At 41.1% G+C, this 17992-nt stretch overlaps 1 protein-coding gene across 6 annotated transcripts in view; it reads left to right on the plus strand.

Annotated features, from left to right (window-relative positions):
• Sh3d19 (SH3 domain containing 19) overlaps positions 1 to 10831 on the plus strand; it is a 182548-nt gene extending 171717 nt beyond the window's left edge. For 4 of the 6 annotated variants that reach the window (XM_076864322.2, XM_076864325.2, XM_076864326.2 and 1 more), the window contains exons 18-20: positions 700 to 886; positions 1269 to 1366; positions 6334 to 8240. In XM_076864322.2, the coding sequence (XP_076720437.2) occupies positions 700 to 886; positions 1269 to 1366; positions 6334 to 6450 (402 nt within the window). In that variant the 3' untranslated portion in view covers positions 6451 to 8240. Of the gene's footprint in view, positions 1 to 699; positions 887 to 1268; positions 1367 to 6333; positions 8241 to 10114 lie in introns of those variants that run through there. The other 2 variants (XM_076864324.2, XM_076864323.2) reach the window with 2 other exon arrangements.
• The last annotated feature ends 7161 nt before the right edge of the window (positions 10832 to 17992 follow it).

A 17992-nucleotide genomic window follows, 5' to 3' on the forward strand; every position in this document is an offset into this window, starting at 1 on the left:
TTAGAGACAGGGTCTCACTGAGTTGTTAAGCACCTCGTCCTTGCTGAGGCTGGATTTGAACTCAAGGTCATCCCATCTCAGCCTCCCAAGCTGCTAGGATTACAGGCATGTGCCATTGCGCCTAGCTTAAAATTATATATTTTTTAAAATGTTTACTTGTTTTATGTGAATTTCATGTCAGTGTGCTTTTGTTTTTGTGTTTAGTTATAAATGAACACAACACCTTTATTTTATTTATTTATTTTTATGTGGCACTGAGGATCGAACCCAGTTCCTCACTGAGCCACAATCCCAACCCTTAAAATTGTATTTAAGAAAAAAGTTATCAGAAACTTTTATTTCTGAAGCTTAATAGGAACATAAAATATTGGGTAATTTAAGAAGACTTCAGGCTTTGAAATAAAGACCCTTAGTTTTTATTATCCCCCCCCCCCCATCCCCTCCACTTTTTTCTCTTTTTTTTGTACCAAGGATTGACCCTAGGGGTGCTTTATCTCTGAGCTACACCCCAAGCCCTTTTTTATTTTGAGACAGGTTCTTGCTAAATTGCTGACGCTGGCCTTGAACTTGAAATCCTCCAGCCTCAACCCCCTGAGTAGCTGGAATGCCAGGTGCCCAGCCTCACCATTTTTTAAGCTTTGTAGAACTCGATTTGAAATATAAACTCACATTTCTTACCAGCCTTTTGCTTCATAACAGGACAACAGCCTTTCTGGAGAATGGTGCAGAGCTCTCCACAGTTTTACAGCAGAAACCAGTGAGGACTTATCCTTCAAGAGGGGAGACCGGATCCTGATCCTCGAGCGTCTGGACTCTGACTGGTATCGGGGCAGACTGCACGACAGAGAGGGGATCTTCCCAGCAGTTTTTGTGCAGCCCTGTCCAGGTATGACAGCTACAAGACATGGCCCTTACTCTTCAAAGGGAACCAGAGGCCTCATATATATTCCTTTTCCCCAGCCATGTTCGGTTTAAGTTATTTGAAAGAGTTCATCCATAAAGTTATGCAAACTTCATTCATAGTCTACTTTGTTAGAGTTATAAAAAAATATAAAACTGCCTTCACTAAATAATGGCTGATTGTGTCTGTTAAATATATTTTACATAATTGTTTTTTACTAAGAGAACATCCTTCATTTTTTTGCAAGTTAATTCAAAATAAATTGAAGATGTTCTATTCTGAGAAGGACAGGGGGGTTCTTGAAATGCTCGATTAGTGTTTTAGTCCATTGTGTTTCCATACATTGGAATTTTTCATGTTTTTACAGCTGAGGCAAAAAGTATGTCTGCCATATCACTGAAGGGGAGAAAGGCCAAAGCCTTGTATGATTTCCAGGGGGAGAATGAAGACGAGCTCTCCTTCAAGGTCAGAATGTGTATCTTTGTATACCTGGAGTAAGCACTATTCCTTTTGAAGTGTCTTCCATTGGGTGGGATAGTAATCGTTACCTAAGAGTAAAGGAATCTCACACTTTCATTCTAAGGGAAGGAGTAGAGAAAGTGCATTAGGCAAATAGAACTAATAATTTACATTATCAACCAGACATGAAGGTTCTTCGAGAAAACTTGTGACTTAATAATCTCACAACCCTCAAAGTAATTCTTTGTTCTTGTTGTTATAACCTCGGTTCTTAGTAATCTGGTAGTTTCCATTAGTTGCTCTAATAAAGGGCAATCCTCTACATGGCCCTCACAGCCTGCTACCAACACGCCTTTGAAATCAGTGAAGAGGGGCTGGGGTTGTGGCTCAGAGGTACAGCGCTCGCCTAGTATGCGTGAGACACTGGGCTCAGTCCTCAGCACCACATAAAGATATTGTGTGTCCACTTATAACTAAAAAATAAAAATTAAAAAAAAAAGAAATCAGTGAAGAAACAGGTGACAGCTGCTACAGTTTGCCATTGTGGCATTGTAGCTCAGAAGACACTGTGTCTTGTCCACAGAGACACTCAACAGAGCTTTGCGGTTTTAGTTCCAAAATGCTAACCTACTTTCAAAGATGTTTGTTTGTTTGTTTGTTTTGGTACTAGGGATAGAACTCAGGGGCACTTGACCACTGAGCTGCATCCCCAGCCCTATTTTGTATTTTATTTAGAGACAGGGTCTCACTGAGTTGCTTAGTGCCTCAGCCTCCCAAGTTGCTGGGATTACAGGTGTGCGCCAACATGCCCAGCTAGTTTTCTTTTTCTTTCTTTTTTTTAAAGCCTAAAATATCCCTAATCTTACTTTACCAAAAAAGTACCTGTTAGACACCTATCAGTGTCTCTCAGTACATTTTCACAAGTTCACCCAGAGCTTAAAACCTCTCCTGCTTTTTGTTTAAGGGAAGTTGAGTTCAATTTTATTTTTCATATTGTAATATTCTTCAATAAAGTTTTCTTTCCTGTTTAAAAAAAAAAAAAAAAGAAATACCTCTTGGGCTGAGATTGTGGCTCAGAGGTAGAACGCTTGCCTGGCACTGGGTTTCATCCTCAGCACCACATGAAAGTAAAATAAAGATATTGTGTCCACTTATAACTAAAATAGAAAAGAAAAAAAGAAGTACCTCTTATTTTTTCTTAAAGTGAAAATGGATTATTTCCATGATTCTATTTCCCTTGGGCCATGGTCAGGGAGAAACACCCAGGACAGTGCCCTGGGGACTGTGTGCTAGAGGAGGGGAGGGAGAGTTCTGTAGTCCTTACTGTCAGCCTGGCCTGTGGGAGACAAAGGTCAAGTCTCCCTCGTGGAGGGTATTCAGCCTGAAGGACTGATTAGAGGAGAGGAGACCTGAGACCTTGGGTGCCCAAATAAGGTTTTTACTTGTCTGTAACGGAATGAGGAAAATAAGGCACTATTAGGTATTAGACGTTGGGGGAGTAAGGGAGGTGGGCGGAGGTGTGTCAGAATAAGGTTGCTACCTTTCCTACTTCAGGATAGACTTATCCTTTGAGAATGCTCTTCTGACGTTTTCATATTGAAATGCCATTTCTATTATAAACCGTTTTAATAAGTGATAGATAATTTCCTATATCCTAACTATGCAAAATTCAGTTGTTCTATATTAGTTCTATATTAGTAATTTTTTTCTTTTTAATATCTTGATCCTTAAAATCCAAAAGTTCAGAAACATTGCCCAAGTCCTCTTCAGTCTTGTGAATCAGTGGCTCAGAATTTATTCCTTATTTTTTCATAAAATGTTACTGCAAGTGAAGAATCTGAATTCCAATTTTTTGAGTATTACTTCCTTTAAGTTATGTCGATTGAAATAACAGAATTTATAGTACTTTCAATGAACAGGTTGTCTTCATTTCACAAATAAATGACTCAAAGTCAGAACAATGCTAGATTTTTTTAGAGGAATTCTTTACTGCTTTCAGTGGTGTTGGTCATTAATATTTTATTAAATATCCAGAGAATGTTAGTAGATAGAACTTCTTTTAAGGGGTTGGGGTTGTGGCTCAGCGGTAGAGCACTTGCCTGGCGTGTGTGAGACCCTGGGTTCAATCCTCAGCACCACATACAAATAGACAAATAAAGTAAAAAGTCTATTTTTTAAAAAAAGATTTTCTTTTAAAAAATAACCCTCTCAGTAAATTGACATGGTGTGTAGGTATGAATCAGAGCTAAGAAAAATAGCTTCAGTCAAACATTATACTATAATTTAGGAACCAGAAGGAACTTATTTGTAACAGAACTGAACAGCCAGAATTTACTTTTTTGGGGGAGTGAGGGAGTTACCAGAAATTGAACCAGTGGCACTTAACCACTGAGCCACATCCCCAGCCCTTTTTTTGTATTTTACTTAGAGACAGGTCTCACTAAGTTGCTGAGGCTTTGAACTCTTGATCCTCCTCTGGGATTTCAGGTGTGTGCCACCACACCTGGCGAATAACCAGAATTTTACAGAGTTTAGCAGAATAGATTAATGACGTCTGACAATCAAAATGTTTCCTTTCCATTTTCCATAATTAAAGGCTTTAAATCTTCAGGGTGTGGTGCCAAGTGCCTATACTCTTAGGGACTCCTGAGGCTGAGACAGTAGGATTACAAGTTCAAGGCCAGCCTCAGTAATTTGGTGAGGCCTTCAGCAACTTAGGGAGATCCTCTTGTAAAAAATAAAAAAGAGGGCTGAGATTGTAGCTTGCCTCGCAAGTATAAGGCATTGGGTTTGATCCCCAGCACCACATCAAAATAAATGAATTAATTAAATAAAGGCATTGTGTCCATCCACAACTAGAAACATATTTTTAAAAAAAATAAAAAGAAGGATCTGGGGTTGTGGCTCAGAGGTAGAACCCTTGCCTAGCATGCGGGAGGCACTAGGTTCGATCCTCAGCACCACATAAAAATAAAGATATTCTGTCTATCCACAACTAAAAACAAAATAAATGTTTAAAAAAATAATAAAAAATAAAATAAAAAGGAATGGGGACTTAGTTCATGGTAAAGAGCCCCTGGGTTAAATCTCTAGTAATAGTGTAGGGGAGCTTTAAATCAAACCATTGTTTTTAGAGGGCAATGACTATGGCTACAAATAAACCCATGTAACCTGATAAAGTTATTTTAAAGAGTATCCAGGGTCACTTTGAACCATTGTAGAATCTTAAGCCCAGATTACCCCAAAATGGTTATTTACCATAAAGAGCAAAATAGTTAATGTCTTCATCTACTAGAAGAATTCTGTTTTGCATATGAACAAGACTCTGCCCCTTTGACTAACCTGGTGAAGATCAGTGAGTGTTCTGAATCAGGGTGAAGCTCTTAAGATAAGGAGGGAAATGTAAATTTGATATTGAGCCATGGAGGAATGCAAAAAAACAGATGGTGGAGGTTGAATACCATTATGTACACGACAAATGCTCAGGATGTTTAAAAAGAATTACAGTAAGAACCTAAGCAAAAAGATCCAGTGTAAAATGTGGTTACCACCTAGAATCTCAGCCTTAGAATCACTCTAGAATTGAATTCTGGTTCTGCTACTTCTCACACATGTGATACAGGCAAGTTACGTAGTCTCTCTGAGCACTACTAGTTTTTTGTTTGGTTGATTTTTGTTTGGTTTTGTTTTTTTGGTACCAGAGATTGAACCCAGGGATGCTTAACTACTGATCCACATCCCCAGCCCTTTTTTATCCTTTTTTATAGTTTATTTAGAGACAGAGTCTTGCTGAGTTGTTTTAGGACCTTGCTAAACTACAGATGCTTAACTTTTTTTAAAAAATATTTCTTAGTTGTAGTTGGACACAATACCTTTATTTTATTTATTTTTATGTGGTGCTGAGGATCGAACCCAAGGCCTTGCACATGCTAGGTGAGCGCTCTACCGCTGAGCCACAACTCCAGGCACCCCTCATGCTTGCTTTGAACTTGCAATCCTCCTACCTCAGTCTCTACAGCCATTGGACTTTCAGGCGTGCACCACCACGCCCAGCGACTAGTTTCGTTTTCTTTAAAATAAATATATAAAAATGTAGCTTTAAAATGAGGACAATAATAATGATGGCCATCCCTGGGACTATGGTATTGTTTAAATTGAGTTAGTTCCTGTGTAAAGTGCATAGACTAGGACCAGGCAGCCAATAAGCACATGGCTCACTCTCATTCCAAGGCTTTGTATAGTGTTGTTCTTCCATAGGACCCTCTCTGATTACCCCAATGAGGCAGCAACTCCACATTGTCTGCTTTGCTCTGCTTATATCTTCCCACTTGAGAATGACGCCTATTTACTATTTCCATAGTGCCCAGAACATTGAGTGGCACATACTAGGTGCTCAGTAAATAATGTTAGATGAAATTATATGTGTATGTATGGCTGATATTGTCATTTATTCAAGAAGGATTCTCAATTGGTGGTGGTAACTTTAGGAATCATAAAATTATAAGCAGAGCTATGTGTCATGGCGCACACCTATATTCCCAGCTGCTTAGGAGGATGAGGCAGGAGGGTCATGAGTTCAAAGCCAGCCTTAGCAAAAGTGAGGTGCTAAGCAACTCGGTGAGATCCTGTCTCTAAATAAATATAAAATAAGGATCTGGCTCAGTGGTTGAGTTCCCCTAAGTTCTATCCCTGGCACTGCCCCCACCACCACCAATTTATTAGCATGAAAATCAAAGTGCAGCAAAATTGATAATGGCGAGGGAATAGGGTTTGAGGAAGACAAATAGGGAAGCAAATGGTATCATCATTAGGTGTAGATCGTTTCTGTGGTATGTCATTGAATTCTCCCTGCAAATCAAGATATTTGAGTTCTATAAAGAGGGGAGACTATTCATGCCATTCCAGGTAGGCTACTTACCATGCTTAGATCCAATAGAAACCAATACTTATTTCCAATTCCTGTCTTATTACAGGCTGGGGATATAATAACAGAGCTGGAATCTGTAGATGACGACTGGATGAGTGGAGAACTAATGGGGAAATCTGGAATATTTCCCAAAAACTACGTTCACATTCTACAAGTCAGCTAAAGGTGAAGCTCTACTGTTCCCTGGCACGAAAACTCGCTTGAACTATCATTTTGACTATCAGATGTTTTTGCACTATTTTTTTAAGCAGAAAGAGAAATACCTGAGATGTACACGATACACTAGAATTTTCTGAAAGCAGAAAACTTCTAGGTTTTGTAGCTAGCTTTCCTTCACAGTGGGAGTATGCACATGGGCTAGGAAGACACCTGCAGGGATTAGCAAGGCAGATACACATGTCCCCCCCTTCCCCCAGGAAGAGTGTCTGGTGACGCAGCCGCATGGAGTGGCTGCAAACCCAAGTTGCACTTGGAGGTGTATTTTAATCAGCACAAATGAATTAACCATGCTTCTTCATTTTTACTTTAGTTTAAAAAGAGGACGTTTGACACTCTACATGCTGTAACTATCAGGACATGGTTGGTAATCTCAATTTCATTTTTGATATTCAAATTATTTCTAACAGCCTGAGCACATTAGCGTTAGTACCAGGGCAGAGAGAGAGAGTTTATTAACTAGTTGGAGCATTTCTAAGCACATGGCAAAGTCAGCTCACACTCAGCAAATGCTCCTATGTAACTGTTTCCTCTTGGTCCAAGGAGCTGAAGAGGGTCAAAATTGGATATATCTTAGTCAAAAAAGCCCAAACCATCCCCGAGATGCCTTGCTAATGCAGCTGACTCTTCCACACACATGCCATGGTTTTTCTTTGCTCAGTCTATGCTTTATGTTAACAGGGTTATTATAAAGCAAATTCTCTGAATCTGCAATCATTCCTTTGACAATTACTGGTACCCAAAGGAAAATTCATTTTCTTTGCATTACCCCAGTAATATATAAAAGCTGTGTCTTGTTATGGTAGGACATTATGAATCACATAGAGCATCTTTGAATGCAGAGCAACTGTTAAGATGAAAAACAGTGCCAAGCCCCCACCACTCATTTATTCGAAATATAATCAGAATGAAAAATAATTTAAGAGGACTGAAGGCTGGTACTTTCCACCAGCCACGTCCCCGCCAGCTCTTCTCAGCACAATTATTAGTGTAAATAAAAAACCACTTTCCTTTCATCCATTGTTATACATTGCAAAGCTTAAGATAAAAGTGGTTCTTCACATGACTGAATCAGTTACAGCTGATGGGCTAAAGCCAAATAGGTTGAAGACAATCTTCCAAACACATCAGTAGAATAGAATTTCTTGAAAATGTAAAACACTTTCCCAACAATGTTCATGACTTTCTTCTGTTTTTGAGAAGAATTTTATATGCTGGACCACTTTTGATCCTCTGTCGTTTTCTCCCATTGCCCAAAAGCCGGGCAGCCAGTGATTGCACTTGACCTGAATGCCACGTGGAGTCTGGAAGGAAGTAATATTTACTTTGTCTTTGAGTGAAGTTCACCTCCAAGGTTTATGGTTACATTTGATTTTGGAGTATGGGAGCTGTGTTTTCTATGTTTGGGGTGAGAAAGAGAGTATAAAGAGAATTCTTGTCCAATTTCACTCAAAGGTCATTTAATGAGAAAGGGATGACTTTTAAACCATTATCCAAACTAAAATTCTCATTGGCAGCAAGCTGTACAACAGCAGGAAAGGGGCAGGGCTGGGGAACGGGACATGAGGTTTCTATCTTTGCCTGTGTAATTTTAACATATTGAAGATTCTGAAAACTTATCTCTTTTGGAGAAAAATATCCCCCTTAATGTTGGCCTTCTGTAAGCAGAATGATAAGTGCAATAGTTGTAAATCTACTTGACACTATAATAAACTGAACTGAACTTTTCCAAGTCCCTTTCTTAGAGTAGACTGAATTTTTGAAATTGGAAATGGCATCTTCTTATCTTCATATCTCAAATCCCTTGGACCATATAGGTTGGGTGCTTGGTTGGTTGGATAGATGGATGGGTGGGTGGGTGAATTTCACCTATAGCAATACTATCTTAGATCTACACACTATCTTTTCTCTTTAATTCATTGGCAAAAATCTATATTGAAACAAAATCCAGTTATGCATGATTTGCCTCTATTATGTTCTGGTTTTTGCTTGCCTTTTATTTCCCACTGAGCAGATAGAAAGCAAAAATGTTACCAGTGGGTTTTCATAGATAATTTCTTATTCTGAATATTGATTAAATTCAAGGTGAGACTCAACCATGTTTAAGTAGAAACATATTTATGCCCAGTTAGTTTTATAGGGAAGAAATAGGAATACATTTTAATTCCTTTCAAGAATATTAAGTGGAAACTTGATATTGTTCATCTAAGCCTGCTCAAATCCTGAATCTCTGAATCCTTTCTCATTGTTAGGTTAAAACTGAAGAAGCCACATTATGTATTAGCCTTTGAACACTGAAAGACAGCATATTTCTTTAAAAGGCACCCTTTGTTTCATGGCTGGAAATCCCAGGCCTGGAAATTAATCTGTAACATTCAGAATGAAAAAGTCAGTTTATTTATAAAACTTGATTATTACAACTAGTATTTGAAAAGGTATTTTTTCTATAGGGTTATAAATCAATGCTCTTAACAGTCACCATTTAAATTTTATTCAGTTTCTTAAGGTTAGATAAATATACCCAGAGAAAATACTGATGGGTATATGGGCTAATAATAAGGGAATATGTTCACTTTGATATAATCATTAATGGTTTATTCCTTTTAATTAATATCAAATACACGCAGGCCACACGACTCGTGATACAATGCCATTTTGAATGCCACTGAGTGAATTCTTAAGCAGTGAAGTTTTATAGAACTAATGAGAAATCATTTTCTAGCCTATACCTTTTTATTTCACTCTACATATGAAAGGAAAAAATCCAGAGCCTCACTCAGAACAATACCACCATCTAGGGGCCACTCCCTTAATTGCAAATTCTTCCTGTTAAACTACCAAGGGGTCTTTGGAGAGCTGAGCTCAGCCTGCAGAGGCTGAATGATTTTGCCTAAGGTTACTGTTATAAATGCTTCAAAGAAATGCTTTGCATCTCATAGATGCTTAATAAATGTTACCTAGATACATGAATGGATGACAGAATATAAAATTGATAGGAGGTTAAAGAAAGGAAAAGAGGCCATGTGCAGTGGCACATGCCTATAATTCCCGTGACTCAGGAGGCTGAGGCAGGAGGATCACAAGTTTGAGGTCAGCCTCAGCAACTTAGCAAGGCCCTAAGCAACTCAGCGAGACTGTTTCAAAAATAAAAAGGGCTGGGAATGTGGCTCAGAGGTAAAGCCCTCCTGGTTTCAATCTGCCCCCCCCACCCCCCAGCAAAAAAAAGTGATAAAAATGTTACTTAGTTGATCTGTATAGACAGCATTCTAAGGGCAGGTGAATGTGAGGGAGCAAAGGCCTGCATCTGTGCCAGTCACAGGACGTCGCTGGGCAGTGGTGAGACTCAGCTCTGCAGCGAAGGGGTCAGGGGTGGATGGGAATCAACAAATAGAGCACTATAACCCTGTGCAATGCGAAGCCCCCTACCCAGTGGGATAGTGGGCCCTGTGCAGGTTGCTGCTGGAAGGAGGTGGAGTGCCTCTCTATCATAGTCCAGTTGATGGACACAGAAACAGACTAGTTTTTGAGGAAAATTAGGGTGGTGATGAGACCAGTCAGGAAGCCGAGTACCTCAGGGAAGATGAAAATCAGCATTGCATTTTCAAATATAGCTGCAGAGCAGAACCCTGCACCCAGTGGTCCCAAAAACCTGCCATCCCAATAAAGAAGGCGAGATTTTTCCTCTTTGGATTTGGCAGTGAAGTTCACTACCATCAGGCCATCGATGTACTGACACCATGACCACCGGAAGGTTGGACATCGTCATCACCACTGGTCACACAACTCCTGGAGGAGAAGCCCTGGCCACTGTGCTGAGGGACACGTGCAGTCCAGATCCTGAACACCACGGAAGCCAAGAAGCCCATGACAGGGGGGAGTAAAGTCTATTTAGGTTTGGTTCTGGACTGAGTCGGTGAGAAGGGACTAGTGTGGTGTGCGGACGGCATACCCCAAAGTGAGGCAGACAGACCCCGAAATGCAGCAAGTTCACTCCTACCTAGCTAGATCCTTTTTTTTTTTTTAACACAATAAGTGATTCTGTAAGTTTTGAGAATTATATACCGATGGTCACCACCAACCAACACGTAGAACTGTGCCATTGCCTTAGAAAGTCCCTCACACCTTTTTCCAGTCCATCCCCATCTCCCTCCCTGCCCCCCCGCAGAGGCCATCATTGTCTGATTTCCATCACCACAGATTGGTTTTGCCTGTTCTCCAATTTCATAAAAATGTGATCTTACAGAGTCTATTCCTCTGGCTTCTTTTGTGCAGCATAATACTTTTGAAACTTACCTATGTTGCATCAATTCATTCCCTTTCTTTTCAATGTATGAATACCACATTTTATTTGTCATTTTCCTATTGTTTTTAGCTGTTATGAATAAAGTTGGTGTGAACATTGTGTGTGTGTGTGTGTGTACCAGGAATTGAACCCAGGGGCACATAACCACTGAGCCACATCCCCAGCCCGTTTTTTTTTTTGTTTGTTTGTTTGGTTTTTTTTGGTGCTGGGGATTGAACCCAGGGCCTTGTGCATTTGAGGCAAGCACAACTGAGCTATATCCCCAGCCCCCTGTTTTGTATTTTATTAGAGACAGGGTCTCCCTGAGTTGCCTAGGCCCTTGCTAACTTGCTGAAACTGGCTTTGAACTCACAATCCTCCTACCTCAGCCTCCTAAGCTGCTGGGATTACAGATGTGTGCCACCCACCCAGCTGATATAAACATTTTGTGTGTTGGGGGGGGGGCACAGCTTTTCATTCCTGTTGGATAAATACCTAGGAAAAAAGTATCAGGTCATGGCCAGGCCCGGTGGCGGGTACCTGTAGTCCCAGGTACTCTGGAAACTAAAGCATGGGATCATTTGAGCTCATAGTTTGGGGCCACCGAGGGCAATATAGTGAGATCCCATCTTCCCCCCACCATGAGCACTGGGGGTTGAAGCCAGGGTGACATGTATGCCTGCCAGGCAAGCACCCTACCACTGAGCCACATCCCCAGCCTGTGAAATTCCATTTTTTAAGAATAATGATTATGGGGCAGGGATGTAGCTCTGGTAGAACACTTGCCTGGCATGCATGAGGCCCTGAGTTCCATCCCTGGAACTGCAAAATATAATAACAACAATAATTAGGTCACAGAACAGATATATTTTAATTTTATAAGAAACTGCCTATTTTTCCCAAGGTTGTTGTGTCATTTTACATTCCATTAGCAATGTTTGGAGAATTGTAGTTGCTCCAAATCCTTAACAGTTGGTTTTCTGTTTTGATTTTTTGTTGTTGTTTTTGGTACTGGGGATTAAACCCAGGTTTACTAAACTACTGAGCTATATCTCTAGACCTTTTTTAAACTTTAAAAAAATTTTTTTTAATGGGGCTGGGGTTGTGGCTCAGTGGTAGAGCACTCAGCTAGCACATGCGAGGCCCCGAGTTCGATCCTCAACACCACATTTGGTGCTATGTGGTGCTAAGAATTGAATCCAGTGCCTCACATGTGCAAGGCAAGTGTTCTACAGCTGAGCTATAGCCCCAGCCCTTTTTGAAATTTTTTTTTGAGATAGGGCCTCACTAAATTGCCTGGGCAGGCCTTGCACTTGTGATCCTCCTGCCTCAGCCTCCCAAGTCCCTGGGATTATAGACATGTGCCCACAGGACCAGCTTAGCAGTTGGTTTTATTAGTCTATTGATATTATCAGTTTCCGCTATGGTAGTAAGTTACATTTTCTTTTGACAGAATACAATTAGAGGCTGGACCTGGTGACACATGCCTATAATCCCAACCACTTGAGAGGCTGTGGCAGGGGAATCAAAAAGTTCAAGGCCAACCTTAATAACTTAGCAAGACCCTGTCTCAACACAAAATCAAAAACAGCGCCCCTGGGTTCAGGGCTCCTGTACCACAAAAATTAAAACTTACAGCATCACAGACGTTTAGGAGCTGACAGCTGCTGTACCTTAACTCTAGGATAGCTTTCACAAATTCAAGTCCTTGCTCTTCACAGATGTCACACTCGCATAGCCTATCATGGCCTGTGTCTATGTCAGTTAACTGCCTGCTACTAAGAACACCTGAGGGCTGTGTGGGGCTGTGGCGCAGCAGTAGAGCGCTTGCCTGGCACACGTGAGGCCCTGGGTTCGATTCTCAGCACCACATTAAAAAATAAATAAATAAATAAAGGTATTGTGTCCAACTACAACTAAAAAATAAATATTAAAAAAAAACACTTGAGGCAAACAGCTTATAAGGAGGGAAGGTTTAATTTGGCTTATGATTTCAAAGGTTTCAGTCCACGTTGGTTGGCCTTGGCACTTTGGGGCCTGTGGCAACACAGTACCTCATGGCAGCTGGGACACAGAGAAGGGGCCAGGGTCTCAATATCTGCCCCCACTGACCCAACTTCATCCAACTAGGAATCACCTTTGAAAGGTTCCACCACCTCCCAATAATGCCCCAGACTGAGGATTTCAGATCCAAACTGTAGTAACTTCCAACAGAATTGCCCATTACACAGGTGACAAATGACAGGGAACTATCAAATTTGGAAGCACGTTAGAGGTTTGTGGTTATGGTGTCCTGGAGATTGATCCCAGAGTATCTGGGATTCCAGGTGTGCACTCCCATGCCGGGCTGCTGTGTTTCTAAGGACTCATTTTAGAGGTTGCTGTAGTTGGGTCTGAACTGTCCCACAAAGGACCCTGTGTTAAAGGCTCAATGTCCCCAGTTTGTGGTGCTACTGGGAGGTGGTGGCACCTTTAAAGCAGAAGGGCTGAGTAGAAGGGACTTAAGTCATTGGGGGCCGACCTTGAAGAGGGTATGGAGACCCGGACCCCCTCCCATCTCCCCTTTGCTTCTTAGCTACCTAAGGTGGAACAGCCCTCTTACACTATGCATTCCTGCCATGATATACCACGATACCACAGACCCAAAGGCAAGGGAACCAAGCAACCACCTGTGAAACTGAATTAAAATATACTTTTCTTCTCTATAAGTTGATTTTCCCAGGTATTTTGTTACAGTGTTGGAAAGCTAATTGATACATGTTAAAATATTTATGTTTGATATGTCAGAATAATTGGGAAGGAGAAAAGTATCGGGAACTGTGCAGTGCTTGATGTTTTACCCAACTTGTAAGCTAAAAAGTTAGCCTGGCAGTCTCATGGGTGCTGGCAGAAGACATGAGACTAACTGGGTCAGAAACAAAGGACTTTATTACAGCAAAAGTCATAGCTGTGTTTCATGTTCATTTGTGTCAGTTCCTCAAGCTCCTAAATCCCAGTGAGGTGATGCAAAGGCCCATTGTGCAGTAGGTTATGTTACAGGAAAGGAACACTAAGATTTACCACTTTCATAGCAAGTGGAAGCAAGCCTGCTTTTTTTCCTGGGGGAAACATTATCTCATCCCTCAACGTTGCTCACAAGGACATAAAGGCAACCCTGAGAAATGGCCCAGGCAAAGAGCAGTCAAGGGATTGTATTCTTGGCATACTCTGCAAGAATGTGCAGGTATGCTCACAGTCTATGGCAGATTGCCTCTCACAATTCACTCCTCAGCCTGACACACTGTTGGCCAAACTTGAATTTTTACATGAGTAAACTACTCTGATGGACATTCTGATAAATCCAGCCAACAGAGGCTAGAATCAAATGCACTAAATTTGTCTCATATACCATTTAATTACGGTTATTATCAGTAAGACTCAAAGCAGCAGATGAAGGCAGCCTGTAGCATTGATCTCAGCCATCTTCTCCAGGGTCCCAGATAGTGAACTCAAGTCTCTGGGGAGCCAGGAGGTATTTTAAGATCAGGCTCTATTATTCGTTATGACCTCATTTTAAACTGTTTAAACTGATTTGCTAGTCTTTGGTATCATTGTCAGTAATTAGTGGGACAGTAAATGAGCCCAAAAGCAAACCCAGTTTTCAATAGACATCTCATGGCCCATTTTTCCCCTTACATACAAACATATAACCCCAAAGTCATTTTAGTTCAGGACTTGATGAATCTGATTTATATTGTCTCCATAGTAGTTTAGTCACAGGGGCCGTGTCACCCAATAGTTGCACCTTCCTTTCCCATATATAATGTTATCCAAGGCCACTCAGATATCAGAAGCATATCAGTGGTCAGGTTGAATCAAAACTGTGTTGGTTTTTGTGTCTGCACATTCAGATTAGGGAGTTTCTGTGATGGCAGCAGGCACAGCAGATCAGTTAAACCACATCCACATGAGTTTTGTTTCCACAGTACGTGGACAGAAATGGCAAACTCAGCAGCAGGTCACACCCATAGTTGCAACTGCCACTTGAATCAGGTAGTGGAATGGGGTCAAGGTCAGTGGTTCCAACTGAGGACAATTCTGCCCACCACCACCACCCCATGGGATATTTGGCAATGTCTGAAGACATTTCTGTTACAAATGGGGAGAAGGGGCTACTGGTATCTAGCTCATTTGTAAAGATTTAGAGATAACTGCTAATATCCTACCATGTATGGCAAAGTCCCTTGTTATCTAGCCTAAATATCCATAGTGCCAAGGTTGAGAAACCACCATCTAGGGAACAAATTGTACATTAATTATTTCCCTTCCCTCACTCCTGGGGCCTCAGGTATTTTTTTCCCCCAAGTGCCAGCGTTGTTGCTTTTCTCCACTGCCAGAAAACTGATACCTAAACCAACTTTTCTCTAATCATTCTTTCACTCAGATCTTTTTTTCCTGGCAGACAGCAGAGAGAGAATCCCTTTCTGGGGACTCATATTCTGTGGTCTAACTACCTTGCTTAGGTATGTGGACCAGGAGGTAAGGGTGATGTAGTTGGAAACCTCTTTAATGCTCAACAATGTCAGATATCTGTGGATGGTGGGGAGCATGAAATAATCTGTTTAGCTTACTGCTAGGTGGCCTTTGTGACAGAAGGCACCCAATGATCAGACTGCAGATGGTCTAGAAGACACAGAATATGACACATTAGTTTCAAGAGCTACAATTGTATGGCCAAAGTCAGGTGGTCAGAGTGTAACAGCGATATCATAGTCTAAAAATCTGTCCACAGTGGTACAGCACCATTAGTTATTCTTGGAGGAGGCCAAAGGTCCAAAGTAGTTAAATCAGGAACAAATGGGACAAATGCCCTGTGTATTGTTGCCTCATTTGCTTCAAGACAAATGGAGTAACTTCTGGCAGGAGTCACAAAGACTGCCATGCATGACAAGAGTTTTTTCCTGTGTGCTTAGTCCATGATGGTGGCCACATTGTCATTGTGGGGACAATCTGAGTGGTGCTGGCTTGATTAGCACCTTAAATCCAGTATGTTTCACCTCACCAGAGAACTGGCATTTACCAGAGTCATCTACATGAGTGCCCTAGATGGTCCTCTGAGCAAGCATAATCTATTTCCACAGTGTACAATCCTAAAAAAGGGTGTCTTTGATCTGCTTGTCTTTGAAGTGGCAGACCAGATGGCTAGGCCACTGTCAAGAGTCCAGAGGTCAACAAAAATATGGCAAAGTTCATTTGAAGGAATTTGTCTAGATCTAGAACAGCTTGAATTCTGCCCCAACCAGTAACCATGTTCATTACAGCTGGTACTGAGGTTGTACAACCACAACAGCTTTTATCTGAGCCATTAATTAGATCCAGTTATTTAGGCCCCCATTGAGCCAGCAAGTTCAGTGGCACCTGCTGTAGAGTGGGATTTAAGCTGTGTTGAGTTGCTGTTGCCACTTGTTATAGTCTAGTTCTGGGATATACCTCAAAGGTCCAAGTGTTGAAGATTTTTGGTCTTCATCCCAAGATGTTAATGAAGGTGATAGAACCTTTAGTAGGAGGGACCTAGTGGGAGGTTTTAGGAGCTCAAGGATTGTGGATCCCTAGTCTCTCCTCTTACACACAGCCATGAGGTGAGCTCATTTGATTTTGCCTGAAGTGGTTGGTCGGTCAGTTCTCCGTTACTATAAATAACCCACCAGGCATGCCTGTAATCCCAACTACTTGGTAGGCTGAGGCAGAACTGCATCCTACTATAGGTGATACAATGATATGATGTGCCAACAGGCACAAAGCACTAGAGCCAGTTAGTCATGGACTGAAATATCCAAAACTGAGCCAAATAAACCATTCCCCTTTTTTATTTTTCTCAGGTGTTTGCAGTTTTTGTAGTATTGGGGATTGAACCAGGGGTATTCTACCTCAAACTACATCCTTGGCCCCTTGTTTTGACAGGGTCTCAGTAAATTGCTGAGAGTAGCCTTAATTTGCATTTTCCTGCCTCAGCCTATAAGGTAGTTGGGATAACAGGCATGCATCATCATGCCTGACGGGTTATTCATTATATTAATGGGAGAGCTGACTGACGCACCACCTCATGCAAAAATCAAATGAGGCGAAGGCTGCTGCATCCCAGAACACCCCATTTTTTGCTTGAACAGCAAGGTCTTTTGAATGAGGTACGTATTTTGTCCAAAATACAAACCCTGTAATAAGGGGTTGGGTTTCCTTTAGGTGTCGGTAGGTTAGTCAGCAGTTTTTCCTTGACTGTCATTGGAAATAAGCATTGTGAACCCAACACAAGATCACAAGTAACTTTGGTAAACAGACCCTGAATTTATTGGTTTTATCAACAGGTTTCATTAGTGGTTTAATGAAACCAGTCAAAGCATATAAAACTGAAGACAGTCTGGCTTTTCAAAAAGATGTCAGATAGTAGGGGCACTTGCAACTGACCTCTAGCACTGGTGGCAGAGGACAGCTCAACTTGTTCTAGTAACAAACCATAGCAATGCTTTTAATGGAAGAAATCTCTGAAACATTCAGTGCTTAGTTGCTTTGGGCCTTGCTAAATTGCCTTGAACTTTTTAGTAGCTGGGATTACAGCTCAGTGCCACTGTAAACCTCAAATTCCTGAGCCACTGGGGCAGGTATGTACTAGCATGCCCAGTCCCCAAAATTATTTTCTTGGAATGGTATAGGGGTAAATATATAATTGTAGCAGATTCAAGTAAAAAGTGAGCAGGGAGAGGTGTGTGGCTCTAGTGGTAAAGTGCTTATGAAGCAAGAAGAAATCTGGGTTCAATCCCCAGTACAAAAAAATATCCCCCAACACACACACACACACACAAAAAAATATATATATATATATATAAATATATATATTTGAGCTTTGCTATAGGGGACCTCCCCTGCTACTTAGGAGGCTAAGGCAAGAAATCAAGTTTGGGAACAGCCTCAGCAACTTATGTTTAGATTATCTCAAATAAAAGAGGCTGGGAAAGTTGCTTGGTGGTAGAGTATCCCTGGGTCCAACCCCAGTACAACACACACACAAAAAAGAATGGATTTATTTTGCCTATGGGCTGATGAAAGGAATAGGTAAAAGGAATAAATTGCTGGAACCAAGAGCTTAATGAAGCATGACAATATGGTATCTAATGCTTGAATGAAAGGTTGTCTTAGCACAGTCCATCCAGTGATGAGAAGGCAAAAAACAAAC

The sequence above is a fragment of the Callospermophilus lateralis genome, chromosome 8, assembly GCF_048772815.1.
Source record: "Callospermophilus lateralis isolate mCalLat2 chromosome 8, mCalLat2.hap1, whole genome shotgun sequence".
In the NCBI taxonomy this organism is placed as follows: Eukaryota; Metazoa; Chordata; class Mammalia; order Rodentia; family Sciuridae; genus Callospermophilus; species Callospermophilus lateralis.